This window comes from Podarcis erhardii (genome assembly GCF_964252035.2).
Source record: "Podarcis erhardii genome assembly, chromosome: 8".
Lineage (NCBI taxonomy): Eukaryota > Metazoa > Chordata > Lepidosauria > Squamata > Lacertidae > Podarcis > Podarcis erhardii.
Window position 1 is genome coordinate 308,425 of NC_138499.1, and position 19,942 is coordinate 328,366.

The window sequence follows — 19,942 nt, forward strand, 5'->3', positions numbered from 1 at the left end:
GAGTTTTCCTTCTCCTAGATGGACTCTCTTCCCAGGTGGATGAGCCCCATCTGTCCCTAATTTGTTAATCATATAATATTATTTTTCCTTTAATTATGATGCTTTTGTCAGAAGTTGCTGTTATAACAGTGTTTTATAGATTGCAGTTGTTTCCCTGATGATTTGTTAATTATCCGATATGATTTATGCTGTGTTTGTGATGATGTTCTATCCTGCTATTGCTATTTGTTGTTTGTAAGTCGCTTTGGGGTTCATTTGAATGAAAAGTGACAGAGAAATAGGTTCAACTGATCGATCAATTCCACATCTGGAATTTAGTCCAAGATTCTGACTAAACATTAGGAAGAACTTCCTGAGGGTCAGCGCTGCTCAGCGGTGAAACGAGTGACCTTGGAGGAAGGTGACAGAATCTCCTCCATGGGAGGTTTTTCAACAGAGGCTGGATGGTCATCTCGCAGCCATTCCTGAATTGCAGGGGTGGACTGGATGGCCCTTGGGGGTCCCATGCAACTTTACAATTCTGTGGTCTGTGTTCTCCATGGACTCTCAGCTGGGCCCCATCTGGACCAGTCCATTTTTCTGCTTTCAAAAGGCGGGGAGCTTTCCCTGCCCACGTCCCCTGGCGGCGCCCCGTTTTCAATCCCAAGGAGCCCCCGGCGACCCACCACCGCCCCAAAGGCAAGTGGAGCCTCTTTTGGCAGGCAGGCAGAGCCCAGCACCCGAGCGAGAGGAGTCTAGAGAAACCCTGGTCTTTATTGTCCCTCGCTGAGCACATCCACAACCATGACAGGCAAATATTCAGCCTGGCTAGAGAGCGGCCAGAAGGGGGGGGGGAGGAAGGGAGGGAGGGAACACGCCAGGCAAGGACCCCCCCCCCCAGGGCTGGCAGGAGATGGGCTTAGCACCACAGGGAGGTGGCCTTCCTCACCCCAAGAACCTGCTGTGGGATCCTCCAGGGGGTGCCCACCTGCGCACTGCAGGTGGGCAGAGCAGATGGGGAAGGACTGGGAGAGACCCCCTCCCACAAAGGCATTTGCATATAATTGGGGGGGATCTGGGTGCCTGCTCTGGAGGGTGGATGGGGGTAAAGCAGCCGGGCACTGAAGGAGGGGGGTGGGCATGGGGTGAGGTGGGCTCTGCCACCTGCTCAGCCTCCAGCCTGGCCAAGCGGGTCGATGCTGGCCACCAGTTTGTGCCCTTTGGGGTGGGGGCGGCAGAGCTGCGTGGTGGAGGCCTCTGAGCCCGTCTCCCATAGGGGGGGCCCTGCCCCAACTGGCTCCGGGCGCCACACTGGTCAGGACGGATGGCCCGTCTTTTCTGCAGAGGCTGTGTCCTTCAGGGCGGGGGGCCTCCGGGGGGCTCTGGGGAGGAGAGGCAAAGAGGAAAGCTCTGTCAGGGACGCTTCATTGGTGACTCCTGCATTGCAAGGGGTTAGACTAGATGGCCCTTGGAGACCCCTTCCCAGAAACCCCCCAGGGCAGCTCCACCCAGCCGCCCAGAGCAAAGGCCCTTGTGCACCCAGCCCATGGGAGACCGGGGGGGGGTGCGTCCAGGTGTGTGCCAAAATTCGGTTTGTGGCGAGGGAGCAGCTGGGTGAGGAGCAAGCAGGTGGGTCAACCTGCCCCACGGGGAGTGGGCCTCCTCTCAGTTACCCCAGGCGATGGGGGCAACTGGGTTGCCCAACAGCTTCCTCTAGGGAGAAGACCCTGCCCCCCTCTCCCTCCTTCCTCACCTGAAGGGGGCTCAGCCTCAGGCTCCGCCCCAGCTCCTCCTCCATCCTCAGAGGCTCCTCCTCCATCCTCAGAGGCTCCTCCTCCTCCGGCAAAGGTCAGCTCCGCCCCATCCGTCACCAGAGAGCTGCGGGAGTGGAGGCACCGATCCCCGGAGCGTGTCCTGCGCAGGACAGACTGCAAGGGGGGAAACAGTGAGGGCAGGCACGGGGGCAGCCCCTCTACCCTCTGGGGGTGGCAGGGGAGCCATTCCAGGGGAGCAGAGTGGGGGGGACGGCGGTGCCACTCTCTGACTCCCCAGAGCAAAGCGCCTCCAGCCTGACAAGGGGGGAAGGATGCTCCCCGCCAGGTGTTTGTGGGGGCAGGCTAGAGGATTTGGCGCAAGATTCCCCTCCTCCTCCATCCCACCCCCTGATCCCTGCCCCCTTACCTTCCTGGTGAGGGGGCTGCTGGGGGCTGAAGCACTGCTGTAGAGGCTGAGACTGGAGTTGGAGCGGCTGGGGGGAGACAGCGCCTTGGAGGCAGGAGCTGCGGACTGAGAGCCGCCCCCTTTGCCCCCTGCAGGGTCCGGCGTCAGGTATTTCTCGTTGATCTTGAGGTTCGTCCTTCCCTTCACTGGGAGAGGAGAAGAGGTGAGTGTGGGGAGGCTGCTGCTTCCAGGCCAAGGATGGCAGAGAGGGGCCGGGTGGGTGCTCAGCTGGTCCCTAGCCCCAGCAGGATGAGGAGCACAGCGTCCAGGGCCTGGTCTCCCACATGACACCGCCGTGAGAGGGGCTCCTCCACCCTCAGGGCCCAGGACCCTCAAGAAGGGAGGGGGGGTGGCCACATCATCCCTGAAAGCTGTTGGGTTCGCAGCCAAATCACAAATGCATGTTTTGGCAGACCAGGGTGAGCACAAAGAGGGTTCTTAGACTTCCTAGAGAGGACCCTCTGTGTGGTCACTTCTTGCCTCCTCTGGGCAGAAATTCCTTGACAAAGGAGATAATCTTTTATACTTCCTGCTGCCTTTGAGGAGACTCTCTCTCCATCATGCTTCCAAACTGACCAGATGTGTGTCTGGGGGCTCTGGACACCCACAGCCTATATCGAAGGCAACTTTTGTATTTTGTACCTGAGAAGTTTTCTTTCCTGTATTGTATATGCTGCCTGCATTGAAATGTAAGTAAACCTTTCTTTGTTTATCTTACTAAAAACATGTGGTTCATTCTCTGCAATGCAAGTGAAGAGTGGGAGGCCAGGAGACCACAAATAAAAGGGATAAAAAGGTGTAATTGCCTCATTCCTTAGTAAGCTGCAGAATGTATAAGCGTTTTATGTTGCTAAGAAGGCTTGGCAGCCCCCTACTTTTTGTATGTCGTCCACACAAATGGATTTACATTTTAATCAACACAATCTGTTTCCCACATGACTCCTCTGCCTCCTGCTGGCCCACAGAGGGAAAAACAGAGCCCCCTATTGCCCCCCCCAACTGAGCCTGCCTAGAAGGCCCAGGAGGTGCCCATGGAATAAATGCCCCACTCCCACTCCCACTCCCACCCCCAGCCCCTCACCTCTGCAAGGGTCGTTCTTCACCAGGAACTCATCCAGGGCGATCCAGCCTCCGCCCACACGCACCATCAGGGTGCTCCGCAGGATGCGGACCATGCGCAGCTGCTGTGACTCCCCAAACTGCAATGGGGGGGGAGCAGTGAGCTAGAGGTGCCAGAGGAGAGAAAGCCCCCTCTCCATGAAGGAGGGGTTGTGCCTGCCAGGGACACAAGAGACCCCCTTGGGGGGTTTCCTTCTGACAAGCGGTCCAGCTTTCTGCCCCACCATATCAGCCCCAACCATCCAAGTCCCTCTGCCTGGCTGCTCCCAGGCCTGGCCAGACTTTGCTGGAGGCTACCTGGTGGGCGCCAACTCCTCTGGCTGCTGGATTGAGAATCCTAGAGCCCTAGAACCCCAGGGGCCTTCTAGTCCAGCCCCCCGCAAGGCAGGAATGCACAGTGGGCCCTCCTCTCCAGAAGCTCAGCAGGCCCCTGTCCGGGGGGGGGGCGAGGGGGCTCCTGGCCAAGCACTTACTCTGTACCGGTTGGCACTGATCTGTTCCACCTGGAAACGCTTCTCACAGTTACACTGAGCCACCTGCCTGTTCACCTGGAAAACAAATGGAAGCTGGGGGGAGGGGTCTTCTCAGAGAAGGAGGAGGTGAGGGTCAAGGGCTGGCTGGGAGGACAGGCCGAGTGGGGGGGGGGTTGCCTCTGCCTCCCTGGCCGGGGGACACCCAACCCCCTGCCCTCTGGGAAGACTCCTCTTTGCAATGTCCTCTGACAGTTGCGTCTTAATGCTTTTTTTGCAACCGAGTGGCGGATGCTGCTTCTGAGGCCAGTATCTCTCCGGGCCGTACCTCGTCCTGGATCTGGTCCGCATCAGCCGCCTTGCGCAGGATGTCCCGGCTGGGGTGCAGAGCACTCACAAACTCATAGTAGTCAATGAAGCCATCCCTGTTCAGGTCAAAGATGCTGGCCACAGCGCTCATCTCCAGCGGGTTGGTGGGGAATTCTGGAGAGGGAAAGAGGGGGGGGGCTGGGGGCTGGTCAAGCACTTGGGCCCCACCTGCCATTCGGCGAGCCCCACAAGCCAGGGAACCACCACCAACCAGGCATGGTGAGCCTGGAATGTGGAGGGCAGCCCACGGGGCACATCTGTCCCAAAGTGTGCTGAGTTGGAGGTCTGGCAAAGTGAATGGTCCCAAAGCAGCTGGTGGGGGGTCAGGTACCGGAGTCAGGTGAAGGTCAGCAATAAAAGGGACCAGTGCAGTTAGCTCTTTATTCAAAGGAACCAAAACAGCTCAGGCCCAGTAATCCCAGCAACTGTTCCCAGCAGGTCTTGCCCCAATAAGGCAGTTGCAAGGGCTGAAGACCCCCGCCTTCCCCCAGCTGCCAAAGTCCCCTCCTCTCCAGAGTTTGTTTCAAGGAAGCGGAGACTCTGGCAGCTCTCCTCCTCTGCCCTTTCTGTTTCTCTGCATGTTCTGGGAGACCAGCGGGGAGGGGAGCTGGTCACAGCAGGAGAGAGAGACCCCCTGGACCCTTCAGCAGCCGGTCTCCCCTCCTCTCCTGCCTCTGAGTCTGGACTGCTCTCTGCCACAGCCTCTTCCTGCTCACTAAACCCTGTTGCCTCTTCAGCTTCCAACGCCTCTTGCTCCCAGTCTGCTCCCTCTGACCAGGCATCCTTGTCCCACCACCAATTCCCGGGCTCTGAGCCTTCTTCCCCTGGGGGTTCCCTGGCTGGAGCCTCACACCACTCCTCTGCAGCCAGCCGGTCCATGGCACTGGGGAGGTGTTGCCCCCCCGCCCCTTCCTGGGCACCTGGCCCTGCTGCACTCACTGGAGGAGAGGACACTCTCAATGAACTCCTGCTGAGTGATGCGCCCGTCCTGGTCCCGGTCAATGCCCCGGAAGACGTCCAGGATGCGAGATTTCATCTGGCTGATCCACTGCATGTACCGCTTTCGCCAGACCGAGAAGTCAAAGTGGGCAAACTCCTCCAGCTGAGAGAGAGAAAGATGGGGCTGCTGGGGTGGGGCCAGGCTCTCCCTGCTCCCCTTCCATGTCCCCACCCATGGGACGGAGGGGGGGGCAGCAGCAGCAGAGGATGGGCCTGGCTGCAGCTGGATCCAGTTCAAAGGGGCCCATAAGCAGCTGCCCAACCCAGGTGGGGTCAGGAGGGAGGGAGGGGGAGGCCTCTGACCCTGCAAGGGGGTTCAGGCTGGGGCTTAAGGTTCAAGGTGCCAGAGGGACCCCTCATTTCTCCAGGGGCCCACATCAAGGGGTTCATTGGAGGGCATCCCCCATACATCCGCCCTACTCAAGCCCACCCTTGACTGCCTCTTTCTCTCCCAGCCACACAGAGCCAGGACTATGGGCTCCCCGCTGCCCCTCATTCCAGTGCCCCCACCCCTTACCTCTCGCTGGCGCTGCTGGGCGTTCTGGAGCCGGTACTGGCGGTCGAGGGCCAAGAGCCAGAGCTGCTGCCAGCGCTGCACCAGCTGGGCCAGGAGGGGGCTCTGGGGTGCCAGGTCCTCGAGGGGCACAGGCCGAGCCCTGGGGGAGAGCTTCCTGGCGCTGCGTCGCCCTGCAAGAGAGGAGCGTGCCTGGCTGTGGAGCAGTGGGCAGTTGAGGTGCTCAGAAGAGCCCCCCCCCAGCCCTCAGCCCAGCCACTGGGGACGTCCAGTGGAGCTGAGCGTTGGAAGACTCAGGGCAGATAAAAGGAAGGACTTATTCACACTCTTCAGCGTCAACCTGTGGATGGAACTCCCTGCAGGAAGCAGCAATGGCCACCCCCTTGGATGCCTTGAAAAGAGCATTGGGCAAATTTGTGGAGGAGGCAGCATGCAAGCCTCTTTCCAGGGACACACATTGGCTTTGAGGGAGGGGCACTTACGGGAAGGCAGCTTGCGGGAGCCAGGGGCCATCCCCCCCGCCTCAGGGGCTGCCTTGCGCTTGCAGCTCTTGGTGACCCTCTCCACATCTGGCTGCTTGTGGGTCAGCTCCTCCATGAACACCTGGGGGGGGGAGAACGAAAGGGGGGAGGGAAAGGGCAGCTGCTCCTCCCTGCAAGGTGGGGCCACAGGGAGGCTGGTTCCACATCCAGCTGCCTCAGTTCTTTGTGTCTCACTCCTGCAGGGGTGGACTTAGCCCCCTCCCCCTGGGGTGGTGGGGAAATCTACAGTCCAAATGACAATTACATTTGCCAAATGAGCCTCATACGGTTCCTGTATTCCTAGAGAAGACAGGTCTGTGTGATGTCACACACCCTACACCCTGTGGCAGGAAATGGGACAAAGGATTTCCGTCTTTTCCGCTTCCTCTTTGCCTCAGTCTCCCTCTTCTTTCAAGCCAGCAATGTGAGCAGCCGCACACGCCTGGGCTCATTTCGGAAACTGATTTTGCATTTTGTAACTAAGACGTATTTTACCTGTGTCCTACTTTAAAGTATTTGCTGCCTGCATAGAAATGTAAGTAAACCTTTCTGTTTGTACTAAAATGTGTGGGTCATTCTTCACAACGGAGACAGAGGAGAAAGGTAGGCAGACCACAAATATATTGGGATAAAAGGTATAATCGACTAATTCCTAGCTTCCAGTAAGTGGCAAAAGAGTTTTTACTCTGCCAAAAAAGGGCTTCACAACCTGTTTACTCTCATTCTTCTCACCCACACGTGGGACAGAAGGTTTAAATTTTAATTTGCCAGGTTCATCCTCATTCCATCTCCCTCAGGGATTCCCAGCCAGGGATGCCCACAGGCACCCAAGGCCACAAAGTCAATGTGGACCAGTTACCCCATGCTGGGCGCTGAGCTCCTCCAGCTGCTCCGCATCTTCTGGGAGGGGCTCCTCGTCCCGGAGGCTCAGCGCCTCCTCAGCGGCCGTGATCCAGTCCATGAGCCGCGCCACTTCCTCCCGCTCCGTGGCCAGAGAAGCCGCCTGCACCTGCAGCCGCTCCTCCTGCTGCTGGGCCCAGCTCAGCACCTGTGGGGCACAGAGGGGCTGGCGCCAGGGGTCCCAGGGCAGGCAGGAGGGGGACTGGCACTCAGCCTGGGCCTGCCTCCCTTAGCCTCACCTCTGCTCCCGTTCTGGTCCCACAAGAGTGGGAGGTGGCACAGCTCAAGCCAAGCCCCCTTTTAGGGAGGTTTTGAAGAGACACCCCCTGCCCCCCAGCAGCTGGGACTGGTTGCATGTCCGTAGCGCCAAGGCTGCGTCTTTCTGCCCTGATTCAAGGCTGCGGCTGGAGGCTGCCCTCCCTCCTCTACCCGTATCTCATTCATACATTGCTTTTGACTCGCACCTTTTCCTCCCAGTAGCGGAAGGTGAAATACATGGTTCTCCCTCCCCCCCTCCAACATTTAATCCCCACAACAACCCTGTGAAGTAGGTAAGGGTGAGAGAGTCACACCCAGTGACAGCTTAATGACCGAGTGGGAGAATGTGAGCCCTGGTCTCTCCCAGGTAATAGTCTGACACTCCAATCACTCCATCACATTGGCTCACGCACCCCCTCTGCCCTTGCCCTGTGGGTGCCCCCTCACCTCCTCGAAGCGACTCCTGGCGATGGTGACCCACGACCGGATGGTGATGACGGAGTCCGGGTGGGAGGTGCTCAGGATCTCCTCCCCCAGGGAGCTGATGCACTCCAGCTGCAGCTGCTGGCACTGGAGGCTCTGCCTCAGATCCTGCAAGCAGAGGGGACGGGGGGCGCTCAGCGCCATCCAGCCAGCGGGTGGATGCAGCCTGGCACAGGCTCCTCCTCTGGGCATGGCGGGGGGGGGCTGTTTCTGTGGGAGGCTCTGCAGCCAAATCACAGATTGAATGATGGCTGGAGAGTCACAAACAGGGGACTCTGTGATGTCAAATCCTCTAAACCTTTGTAGTGGGAAGGAAAACAATGGAAACTTAATCTTTGCTTCTTCCTGTCCCTACACACCCTTTTTCTACCTGCAGTGGGGGGAGATGTTTCTTTGCTCTCTCCATTTTGAACCAGACTACGGTTTTTTTGTAGCACTTAAGGATTCTTGCTTGCCTGGTTTTCATCACTGTATCCGTAGAATCCTGGCAAGACTTTGATGTGAGTAAATGTATTTTCTTATTTATTAAATAGTCTGAGAGTGATTTCTTTGTTAAGAGGGAAACATAAAATGGGGAGAAAATAATCCAAATCTGCCTAAAGCATCCTTGGGTTACATGATTGTTCTAGAAGGTTATGCAGCCTTGTCCCAACAGCTTCTAGAGATAAACTGTGCACGGATAGTGCTGAAATAGAGGTTTGCTTTCTCAAGAGGAAGGATTATTACTGATAAATATTCCCTCCTGTTCATCCAATTCCATCCAAGGAAAAGGGGTGGGGAAGGGGCTGCCTCCCCTCCCCAAGGGCTGCCCACCTGCAGCTGGCTCTGGCACTCCTGCACAGCGGCCTCCTCGGACGGGGGGGCACCAAACTTGATGGACTTCTCCAGCTCCGTCAGGCGCCCCAGGAAAGAGCTCACCAGGGCATGGAACTCCTCGGCCTGGAAGGAACAAAAGGTTGGCATTACAGCGGGGAGACCCATCTGGGCAGGGCTGGTGCCCCCCTCCCCAAGGAAAGGCTCCTCCAGCCCCACCCAGCCACCACGCCTGCATAGAGGAGTGGGTGTCCCAGCAAAGGCAGGGGGGCATTGGGGGAAGGTAGAGAAGCAACAGGGGAGCCATTGGGAGCAGCCAGAAGGGTTCAGGTTGCTTTCTTTCCCAGCACTTCCCCCAAAGATCCTGGGGTGGCTTCCCCGGCCCGACCAGGGGGAGGACCCTGATGCTGTGGCTTCTCCAGTACCCCTCCCTCAGTGGCTCCTTCCAGGCGCTTTCCGTCCTGAGGGTCCTGAGCACCAATTCTCCCACAAAACCAACATCCACTTCATTCTCAACTGTAGCTTTGTTTTTCTCAAATGTCTGTGTTTCTGCTTTGTTTTGTCAACGAAAAAGCTTCACCACCATGCAAGTGCTTACCAGCCTCTGAGACTCTGAGGATCCTGGCCCTCCCTGAGCCTTCGATCCTGGCTGGTCTGAACCAGAGGCCGGCCGGAGAGCGATGGGGCTACTTGGGCAAGACGGAGCCCCAGGGAGGCAGAGACCTCGCCTTGCCCAGAATCCTTTGCCAGCTCCCACACACCAAGCGTTCCTTCCCTCCCTGCTCTTGAAAGGTGGCTAAGCGAGAGCAGCTCAGAGCCAACAGCCCCCACCCTCCAGAGTAAGGGGGCCTAGCCAGCCTGCTCCTGACCCTGGGGAACAAGCCAGCCCCCGCCAAGCCACCTGGGCCTGAGAGGAGGAGAGACAGCAACCCAGGATCCACTTTGCCCATCTCCTGCCCGCCTGCCAGGGCTTCCTGGCTCACCAGAGCCGCCCTCCTCCTCCTCCGCTCGCCCCACTTGCCTGCCGCAGGGCAGCCTCCAGCCGATCCTGCTTGGAGACAGAGAGTTGGCAGACGATCTCCCAGCGGTGGCTGAGCTCTTCCACTTGGCTCTGGAGCCACTGGGAGTCTCCGGCGCCACCGCTGCTGCCGCGCATCAGATCCCGCAGGGAGCGCCTCAGCGCCTTGATGCAACTGGCTCTCTGGCCCAGCTCCTTCTGGAAGACCTGCGGAGGGAGTGTGGGGCAGGCACATCCAGCGGCTGCTCCCGGACACTGCAGGCCCACCACCCCACCAAGGGGTCTAGGCATGCCTGTGCCCCCAGCCCAAAGTGGAGCGACTCCACTGCAGACCCCCCACAGACCTTGTGCTTGTCCATGAGGGCACTGACCAGGTCCCTGTCCCCACCCACGGGGGTCTCCTCAGCCAGCTGGGGCTCAGCCCGGTACAGCCAGTCCATGAGGGTCTGCAGGGCGTCTGTGAAGCGGCCTGAGAAGAGCAGACCTTCCTCCAGCTTGCGCTGCCTGGAAAAGAGAAAGGCGGCCCAAGGTCAAGGGGCCAGCAGATTCTGGCCAGTGGGAAGGGGGTGGATGAGGGGGAGCCCCCCCGCCGCTTTCCATGCAGAAGGCCTCAGGTTCCATTTCCAATGGGAGCAGCTCCATGTGGGGCTTGGAGAGACCCCACCCTCAAAACCGGGAGAGCTATGGCTGCCTGCCAGTGCCAACGATACTGAGCAAGATGAACCAGTAATCTAACATGGGAGGTTTGATCAGCAGCCAAATCACAAATGCATCATAAAAAGGGGACTGTATGAAGTCATAGCCTCTAAAGTTTGCGGTGGGAGAGAGAACAACAGAGAATGTAATCTCCCTGCCACAGCTCAGGATATCAGTAAGCTCTCCACCAGACAAAGAACACCATTTGGAATTGGACTGTTAAGGATTATTGCCTGCCTGATTTTCATCACTGTGAGCGTTGAACCCTGGCAAGACTTTTGATGTGAGTAAAGCTTGTGTTTTCTTGTTTATTAAACCGTGTGAAAGTGATTTCTTTGTTTAGAGGGAAACATAAAACAAGGAGAAGATCATCCAAGTCTGCCTGAAGCATCCTTGGCCATCATAATGGTCTGGCCCAAAGCCCCACCTCCACCCCCAAATGCACACCCACCTCTCAGCCGCCCGGCCACAGATGGCCTCCCACTGGCCTCTCAGCTCCCCCAACATCTCCTCCAGTGTTTGGGTGTCGTCAGGCAGCAGGGCCTTCTCCCGGAGAAGGCGCCCACTCCGCAAGGTGGCCTCATAGACCGGGCGCTTGGCACGCAGCCCCTTCTGGAACTCCTGCAGGGGGGCAAGAGGGGGCAAAGGGCCCAGTCAGGAGAGCAGGGAGGGACACAGAGCACACCCCTCCTCAAAAAAGAGCCCTTGTTGCTCCTTGAAATGCCAGTGGGAAGGTAACTCCTTGACCAGGAGAGTAGATATGGCTTCACGAGTGCACTCCTGCGAGGTGGGCCACAACTGCTCCCAAGGACAGCTGGGGCCAAGGTGGGCTTTGACATGAGTCCGGCCAGGCTCCCTTCCCGCTCCTGACTAGGCCTGGGCAATGTATCACTATATCGCCCAGGACAGGTCGGAGGGGCAGACCGTGATGGTGGCTTCACTCAGCGGTATATCTTGGATGAAAGTGCCACTGCTCTTGATTCTTTCCAGTGGCTGCTGGTGGCAGAGGGACTCAGGAGTGGCAGCAGTTTCACCAGCGATTATAGTGCTGAGTGAAGCCGCCATTCCACTCTGCCCTCACCCTGGCAGAAGGAGAAACAGGCTGCACCTGGGAGGCGCCAATATAGCTTGTTCCTCCCTCTGCTTCTTTAAGCACCTTGGTGGAGGAGCACATGGCTGCCCTTGTCTCAGCCAGGCAGCTTTAAGGAGCCTCCAAACTGCCAATGGCTTGCATTAGCTGGCGGCCGGGTGGGGGCTCCATAATACTGCTCTCCTGAGAGGCGCATGGTTGCTGCTCCTATCAGCTGAGCAGTTAACGGAGTCCCCAGCCCATCACTGTATTGTGTGAGCCAGCAGTGGGGTGGGGCCTCCATAAAAGTCCTCCTGCCCCTCAGCTGAGGGAGCCCCAATGCTTTTCCAGCTCACTTGCAAACCAGAGAAGCATCGGAGATCCCTTAGCTGGCAGGCGGGAAGCAGCCCCGATCCGTCTGCTGCTCGTGTGCAAGCCAAAGAAGCATTGGGGCCCCCTTAGCTGGGGGCAGAGCTGCTTCCTCCCTGGCCTGGCCAGGACCCCAATGCCTCACAGTGCTGTGGTAAGAAGCAGAGTTTTGAACAACGCAATGTATCGCCGGGTCACAATGTTTGAAAACCTGACATCGCTCAGCCCTCCTCCCGACATGAGCCCAGGATGCCGGGCACGGGGAACCACCTGCCTGACCCAGCAGGCAAATATTGCGCCCTTGGTGTGGGGCAGCCATGATGCACAACGGCCACCCTGGCCTAAATTTTGTAGCCAATAAGGGAGAGGCAATGAGCGTCTGGCTGGGCAGCGAAGGAGAGGGCAGCCCAACACCCGGGGAATCAAGCAGAGGTGGGGGGGGCTACCTGTCAGGAAGGCTTTACAAGCAGCGATGTGTGCAACTCTAAAGTGAGCCAGGAAGTCACAAAAGGGGGCAGAAGGGGGCAGAACAGGGTGTTTGCAGGCTTTTCCAATCATATTGAAAAATGGGCGTTCCAAAGATATGAGATTTCATGCAAGTACACAATGACCCGGAATGCAACCCCTGCACAGACAGGGAGCTGCCAGCAGTTGTGATTCCTGCATTGGGGTCCCTCCCAACTCTGTGGTCAGGAGGATCCAGAGAGGCCTCCAAGGGCCACACGCCGCCGCGCTCACCTTGTGTTCCTCCAGGAGGCTCTTGATCTCTTCCTGGCTCACAGCAGCACTGCTGGTCCCCTCAAGGTCAGGCTCCACCTCATCCAGCCAGTCCAGGAGCAGCTGCCAAGACTCACTGAACTGCAGGCCGGGGGGGGGAGGGGGCTGCGGTCAGGTCCCCCTCATGCACCCCCCCAGAAGCCCACCCTCCCACCCGCCTGCATCTCAGCAGCGCCAGGGCTGGGGCTTTTCCCCATGTGCCCACAATCGCCCCCCCCACGAGACAGGAGGCTCCCCAAAGGGCCATTCCCCCCGCCACCGCCATACCTGCTTAGTGCGCTTGCGTGCCTCCTCCAGCTGGCCCCCCCTCTCGCCCACATGCTGCGCCACCTTGGCCAGCCGCTCCTTGGCGGTCAGCACCAGGCTGTGGATGAGGCCGCAGTCCTGCTTCCGGCTGAAGCCCTTCATGCGCATGGCGACCGCCTCCAGGCCGGCCAGCTTCTCGCTCTGCGCCTGGGTCTCCTTGGCCAGGGCCTGCGGGGGGAGGGGGGAAGTGGGGCAGCTGAGCACCCCTGGCCCTTCGCCCACAGGAGAGGGTGCAGGCGCCTCCCACCACAGGGTCTCAGGCCACGGCAGGTGGGCAGCTCACCTTCTGCTCCTGGATCTGGCTGGTGACAGTTTCCAGGACGTAGCTGGGTGGGGGCAGCCCTGCCAGGGCCTCCTCCGTCCTCCCCACCCACTGCAGCAGCTCCTGGGCTGTGGAGTGAAACTCGGTGCTGACCGTCAGCCCTTCGCTGAGCTGCTCCTGGGGGCAAGGACTAGTTGCTCAAAAAAACATTCTGCAAGTTCTGCTCGACTCTATACTTTACATGGCTTTTTATGTATTGTGGCTTGCCATTATTTATCTACCTTAGGAATGGTTTATCATAATTGTTGAGAGTTCCTGTTTAATTATTATTTGCTGCTATTTTTATTATTATTATTATTATTAGCAATAATTGTGCCTCAGATTAACCTCATTGGCTACGATACTGCCACTGCACAAAGCTTATCATAGAATCATAGAATCCTAGAGTTGGAAGAGACCACAAGGGCCATCGAGTCCAACCCCCTGCCAAGCAGGAAACACCATCAGAGCACTCCTGACATATGGTTGTCAAGCCTCTGCTTAAAGACCTCCAAAGAAGGAGACTCCACCACGCTCCTTGGCAGCAAATTCCACCGTTGAACAGCTCTTAATGTCAGGAAGTTCTTCCTAATGTTTAGGTGGAATCTTCTTTCTTGTAGTTTGGATCCATTGCTCCGTGTCCGCTTATTTGCTGCTATTTTGAGAGTGAATATAATTGTGTTCTAATGGATTGCTGAATGTTACTTTATTTGATGCACGCTGTTTAGTTTAGAGCCACATTTTTTATTATGACTTTCTTTCACTGGATCAGATTGTTACAGGACATGTGATCTTTGTTGCATATTTTGTTGTTTTTTTCCTGCTGGTAAACTGTCTCGGGTGTAGCAATGTACTATTTATTAAATTTCTATACTCCCCCCCCTCAACTGAGGATCACAAGGCAGTTTGCAATACAAAAACACAAAAATGCAGACCACAAACAAAAAAAACACCCCTCCCCCAGTTCAAAAGGCCATAGACTGTTCAATTAGATGCAGCAGTTCTCCACCGGTGGGTCCCCAGATGTTGTTGGACTACAACTCCCATCATTCCTGAGCTCTGGCCTTGCTAGCTAGGGGTGATGGGAGTTGTAGTCCAACAACATCTGGGGACCCACAGGTGGAGAAAGGCTGAATTAGGGAAAGGCCTGGGCAAAGAGGAATGCTTTTGCCTGGCACCTCAAGACAGGCAATGCAGGTGCCAGGCGAGCCCCCTGGGAGAGCATCCCACAAGTGGGGGGCCACTGCCGAAAAGGCCCCGTGTTGCCACCCTCCAGACCTCAAGCAGAGGAACACACAAAGGGCCTCCAATGATGACTGCAGGATCAGGATTGGTTCATGTGGGAAGAGGTGGTCCTTGAGGAACTGCGGTCTTCAGCCACTTAAAGCTTTAGAGGTCAAAATCAGCAAACTGAATTTGGTCCAGTGTGAAAGGCAATATACAAATTAAAAGAGGATTGCAACGAAATCCAGGAGCCGCCCAGCCCTGGGCCACTCACCTTCCGCTCCTGCACCAGGCTGGCAACGCTGGCCCACTTCTGCTCCAGGAGGCTCAGGCTGTGCTCCATGCTGGAAGCCCGTGGGGGGTGGCTGGTGGCCAGCAGGCGCTGGAGCTGCTCCCGGACGCTGTGGTATGTCTGCTGCTTGGACTCCATCTCTCGGCACAACTCCTGCCAGAAGGGAAGGGCAGATGTGAGGGGCTGGGTGTGTGGGGGGGGGGTGTGAGAATCTGCAGTGGCTCCTTTGCCTTCCTTCTGTCTCGGTGATTCAGGTGAAGCAGGAATGAAGAAACAGAAGGAGCTGTCAAGTCTGGGCGGGGGATAAAAGGCCTTGCTGGATGGATCAGCAATCTGACTTTGCAAGAGGTATGAGGGTCCCCTAACACACACAGCCCATGTAGACGCCAACTTTTGTATTTTGAACCTAATAAGTTTTCTTATGCTGCCTGCATTGAAATGTAAGTAAACCTTTTTTGTCTATCTTACTAAAACATGTAATTCATTCTCTGCAACGGGGGTTAGGAGGAAGGACAGGGCAGGAGGCCACAAGGAAAAGGGATAAAAAGGTGCGACTGCCTTGTTCCTGTGAAATATATGTGTTTTACTCTGCTAAATAGGCTTTGCAGGCCACTTCCTCTTTGTAGTTCTCCCACACACCTGTAGTAGGAGGTTTAGATTGTAATATACAGATTTAACTCTCAATCCATCTCCTACATAATGTTTGGTGTTGGGTTGTGTTTTTATATATGGCTGGGGAAACCCAGTCAGATTGGCAGAATATAAATAGATAGTAGTAGTAGTATTACTACAGAAGGGACTCACCAGATGTGCTGCCAGCTTCTCCTTGGTGGTCTCTGGGTGATCCCAGCCGGGCTTGGAGAAAAAGAGCTGGAGCTCCACATGTTCCAGCCACCGGAGCAGCTCTGTGATCTCCAAGGTCAGATCCTGCACCTGCAGGCGGAAGACAGCCATATGTCAGGAGTGCTCTGATGGTGTTTCCTGCTTGGCCCTTGGGGTCTCTTCCAACTCTAGGATTCTATGAGTCTATGAAGCCCTGAGCAAGCCACGCTGAGCCCCTCAGAGGGTGGTTCTCACTCCACAGAGCCTGAGTCTTCCTTATTGGAGGAAGACTCCAAACCCCACCTGGTGGCCCTTTGGAAAGGCAGAGTCCCCACAGGCCAGTGATGGGGAGACGGGGGGGGAGGGGTTCCTTTCCCCTGCGTCTCCCTTAGTGGATTTGGGATGACACCCCCCAAAAAATCTGCAGAGGGTAGGGCAACGCAAAGACAGAGATAGACCACCATCACCACATTTCTCCCCCAAAGCCCCCGTTCCTGGAGGGCGGTGCAAAGAGAGCCCTGGGCCTGACCAGAGGGGCTGCATCCTGCCCCCTGCCCTGTGGAACTACCTGGCTGAGGTTGTTCTCCAACTCCAGCTGCCGACTCTCCGTCTCGCCCAGGAGGAAGTCCCAGCGCTGGCCCAGCTGCTGGAGGCTGCCCTGGAGCCCCTCCACCGAGTCTCCTGCCCCAGAGAGCACCAGGGCCTCCCCGGCCTCCCTCACAGACTGGACGGTCCGGGTGCGAGAGACGACATCGTTCCGCAGCACCTGCCCAGGTGAAGAAGGCCGGCTCAGTGGGCTTTGCCCGGGAAGGTGCCAGGGACCCCCGGCCCCTCCCTCGCTTCCTCTGCCCCCCTCCTGACCTTGTGCTTTGCCAGCTCAATCTCACAGCTCTGCAGGTCCAGGCTGAGGGCGGTGGGGGCCTCCAGCTGCTCTGTGGTGCGAAGGAGCCACTGCAGAAGCTCCTCCAGCTGGTTCTGGAACTGACCCAGACCCAGGAGGGCAGCTTCCAGGCGATGCTGAGGAGGAGATGAGAGAGGGGCAGGCCAGCCTCCGTCAGGGGCAGAGGCTGGCCTGGGCTTGGCATGGGGTGCCCTTGGTCAGGAGCAGAGGGGAAAGAGCCACAGGTGGTTGAGGATGACAGCCAAGCTGCACACCAGAGAGAAAGGAAAGGCGCCCCCCACTGGGCCACTATTCCATTTCTCAGACCCAGACCCAGAGCTGAGCAAGCAAATGGGCAACTCCACCCACCAGCCGCAGGAGGCTTCCCTCCTGAAATGCTCTCTCGCCCCCTGGTGAAACCCCCAAAGGTCAGGGGCAGCCTAGCCCAGCCTTCACACTGGCCACCTGTCATCCTCACCTGCCGCTTCACCAGTTCCTCCTCCAGCCAGCTCCAGCGGTCGCGGAAGCTGCACAGAGCGCTGGGGGCCCCCTTGATGCTGGCCCCCCTGGGGCTCCCTGGGTGCCGCAGGCTTTCCACATCCACCTTGACCTGGTATAGCTCTCGCTTGAAATCCTGGGGGGGGGGAGGGAGGGGACAGAGCAATTTATTTATTTTTGCTCTCCTCCAGAGATCAATCTCCATTTTGAACTGGACTATGGATATTTGTAACACTTAAGGGTTATTGACTGCCTGATTTCCATCACTGAAACTGATGAACCCTGGCAAGACGTTGATGTGAGTAAACATTGTATTTTCCTGTTTACTTAACAGTCTGAGACTGGTTTCTTTGTTAAGAGGGGAGCGTAAAACAGGGCGATGAGAATCCAAGCCTGCCTAAAGCATCCTTGGATATCATAATTGTTCTAGGTGAGGCCGCCTTGTCCCAATAGCTTCTAGAGATAAGTTGCACATGGAAGGTGATTAAGAATGCAGCTGAAATAGAGATTTGCATTTTCACGCAAGAAGAGGAAGGTTAATGAATAAATAATATATCCTCTCCTACTCATCTACATCCATTCAAGAGAACCATCCCAGGTGGTCCCTTGGCACCTGCCCAGCACACCTTTTGCAGCAGCAGCATCAGGTGGGAAAGAGATGACTGGTCCAGGTCTCCACAGTGGCCAGGGAGGCATTTTCCTTCTAGTCCTAAATCCCTCTCTGGTTAAAAGGGGGAGCTCATGGAGTGCAGGGAGGGGTCCACTGCCTGCCCCACTGTACACCCTGCCCCATAGCTACAACCAAGGAGTCCAGAGCACACAGCCCACCCCTCCACCTCTGAGCATCCCCCCTTACCTTGAGCTCTGAAAGCTGCTGCTTGACAAGCTCCAGGTCCCCCCCGACCAGAAAATCCTCTGCAATCTTCAACTCAGCTGCCTCCAGCCATCTCAGGAGCCTCTAGGGAAGTGCAGAAGGGGGGGGGGGTTCCCAAAGAGGAATAAGGTCTGGCAGCCACAGCAGAAGCGGCAGCAGTGTGTGTGAGTGAAAGTGCTCTGGGGCCAAGCAGAAGCCCCTCTGTGGGTGGCAGCGCAATGACTGAGTCACCCCCAGGACACCTGCCTGGGCCAGGAGGGGTGTGAGCTGCTGCCTGCCAGAGACTGACTGGCTCAGTCTGTGGGAACAGCCCAGCCAGGGAGCCTGTTGAGCTGACTCTTGGCCAGGGGAGAAGCTTATGCCACAAAGCCTTTGCCACAAAGGAGTTATTTCAAAGACCAGCAAGGGGGGGGGGCAAAGGAAGGGGGCCAGGAATACTCTTCAGCTCACCCTATAAGGACCAACAGCCACAGGTTGCTCCCCATCCACCTCATGAAGGCGGTGGCTATTTTTGTCCCGGGGGTCCGCCGCATGGCCTGTTCCCAAGTAAGAGACCCTCCTCACCTCCATGGTCTGCTGGTAGTTGAGCGAGGTCTGCAGCTGCTCCTCCAGGCGGCTCTGGCGTTCGCCCCACACCTTGCTCAGGCTGTTCCAAGAAGAGTAGAGCTGCAGAGAGGGGAGTGAGAGAAATATTGGGGGGGGGGTAAGCTGCAGGGTTTTGGGAGGCCAGCCCCTGTAGGGTCTTTCACATTTGGTGGGCCAACATCACACAGGGACCCCGTGCCAGGCTGGCACCCTGTGCCCAAATGCATCCCATAAAGTGCATCCATTTGTGTTTGTGTCCTCTGTATTTGCACACACACACCCCTCATCCCCTGGGATTTGGTACAGAGGCAGCTGTAGATTTTACAGCCAAATGACAAATGCATGTTTTGGTAGACAAGCACAGGGCGGGTACACAGAGAGTTCTTAAACTTCCAAGAGAGGACCCTCTGTGTGTGACGGATTCTTTTGCCTCCTTTGGGTGGGAATTCTGTAACAAAGGAGTTAATTCCTTGCACTTCCTTCCACCTTTGAGGAGACTCTGTCTCTCTCTCTGCTAAGCAGACCTTTGTCTGGGGGATCCAGACACCCTACTGTGAGACTATCAACTTTCTTTTACAGGCAGTTCCTCATTTACATGGGGGCTACTGTTCCAAGGCACCACGTGCTTACATGTAATTGCATATAAATGGAACACCCGTCGGAACACCCATTGAAAAAGCCTGAAAACACCCCATTCCGCCCCATTCTGCCCCTTTTTGTGACATTTTTTGTGATGTTTGAGGATCGCTTTTGGGTTCAGCACAATGCACGTATGTGTGGTCATGTCCATATTTGTGTAAATGGGGAGTTGCCTGTATTGTAACTTAAAAAGGATTTTTTTGCATACTACTTTGCTGTATTTGCTGCCTGCATTGAAATGTAAGTAAAAAAAAATAATTCTGTTTAGCTTACTAAAAAGGTGTGGTTCATAATGTGCAATGGGGTTGAGGGGGGAAGGACTGCAGACCACCAATAAAAGGGGATTCCTAATTCCTAAGTTTTAGTAAGCTGTAAAATATATAACTGTTTTTACTTTGCTAAAAAAGCTTCACAGCCCGCTAACCTTTCGTATTTCTCCCACACATGTGGGATAGGAGATTTAAATTCTAATCTACAGATTTAATCCTCAATCCATCTCTTACAGTGGCCCCCACATGTCCAGCTCAGCTTTGCTCTCTCATCCATCCAGGCTGCTCTTGGCAGCCCTTCTAGGGGTCAGTTCTTGCTGGGGGGAAGCTGCCAGTCAGTGCACACAACACAGAGGGAAATGGACCGGTGGGCAGGCTCAGGGGGAGGAAGCTTCCTATGTGCCTAGGCCAACAACGGGGCAATGGGGCTGCCCCCTTGGCAAATGGCCCACACTGCCCGTACCCTGTGGGGTTTCCCTTCCTTAGATGGGTCCCTCCCCAGCTCACATCATCTAGGCTCTTGGTGACGTCCGGTTTGTCCAGATCTCCACAGGACGACATCAGCTCCATGCCCAGGACGCCCAGGGAGTCCAGCTCGCTCTGCAGGGAGTCGATCTCTTCTCGCAGGGCCTGGAGGGAGAAGGGGTGATGGGCTCAAGGTCCCGCCTCTGAAACCAG

General features: G+C 56.6%; 1 protein-coding gene across 1 annotated transcript in view; it reads right to left on the reverse strand.

The window, feature by feature from the left end:
- Positions 1–733: 733 nt before the first annotated feature.
- LOC309349260 (microtubule-actin cross-linking factor 1, isoforms 6/7-like) overlaps positions 734–19,942 on the reverse strand; it is a 38,814-nt gene continuing 19,605 nt past the window's right edge. The window contains exons 15-40 of the mRNA XM_081875028.1: positions 19,772–19,894; positions 18,336–18,437; positions 17,754–17,855; positions 16,878–17,033; positions 16,381–16,536; positions 16,088–16,285; positions 15,502–15,630; positions 14,680–14,850; positions 13,164–13,319; positions 12,842–13,048; positions 12,536–12,655; positions 10,811–10,980; positions 10,008–10,167; positions 9,667–9,870; positions 8,646–8,771; positions 7,797–7,940; positions 7,051–7,239; positions 6,153–6,273; positions 5,674–5,843; positions 5,097–5,259; positions 4,117–4,271; positions 3,792–3,866; positions 3,281–3,398; positions 2,161–2,345; positions 1,733–1,907; positions 734–1,361 (exon numbers count right to left, since the gene is read on the reverse strand). Of these exons, the coding sequence (XP_081731154.1) occupies positions 1,336–1,361; positions 1,733–1,907; positions 2,161–2,345; positions 3,281–3,398; positions 3,792–3,866; positions 4,117–4,271; positions 5,097–5,259; positions 5,674–5,843; positions 6,153–6,273; positions 7,051–7,239; positions 7,797–7,940; positions 8,646–8,771; positions 9,667–9,870; positions 10,008–10,167; positions 10,811–10,980; positions 12,536–12,655; positions 12,842–13,048; positions 13,164–13,319; positions 14,680–14,850; positions 15,502–15,630; positions 16,088–16,285; positions 16,381–16,536; positions 16,878–17,033; positions 17,754–17,855; positions 18,336–18,437; positions 19,772–19,894 (3,801 nt within the window). The 3' untranslated portion in view covers positions 734–1,335. The remainder of the gene's footprint in view (positions 1,362–1,732; positions 1,908–2,160; positions 2,346–3,280; positions 3,399–3,791; positions 3,867–4,116; positions 4,272–5,096; positions 5,260–5,673; positions 5,844–6,152; positions 6,274–7,050; positions 7,240–7,796; positions 7,941–8,645; positions 8,772–9,666; positions 9,871–10,007; positions 10,168–10,810; positions 10,981–12,535; positions 12,656–12,841; positions 13,049–13,163; positions 13,320–14,679; positions 14,851–15,501; positions 15,631–16,087; positions 16,286–16,380; positions 16,537–16,877; positions 17,034–17,753; positions 17,856–18,335; positions 18,438–19,771; positions 19,895–19,942) is intronic.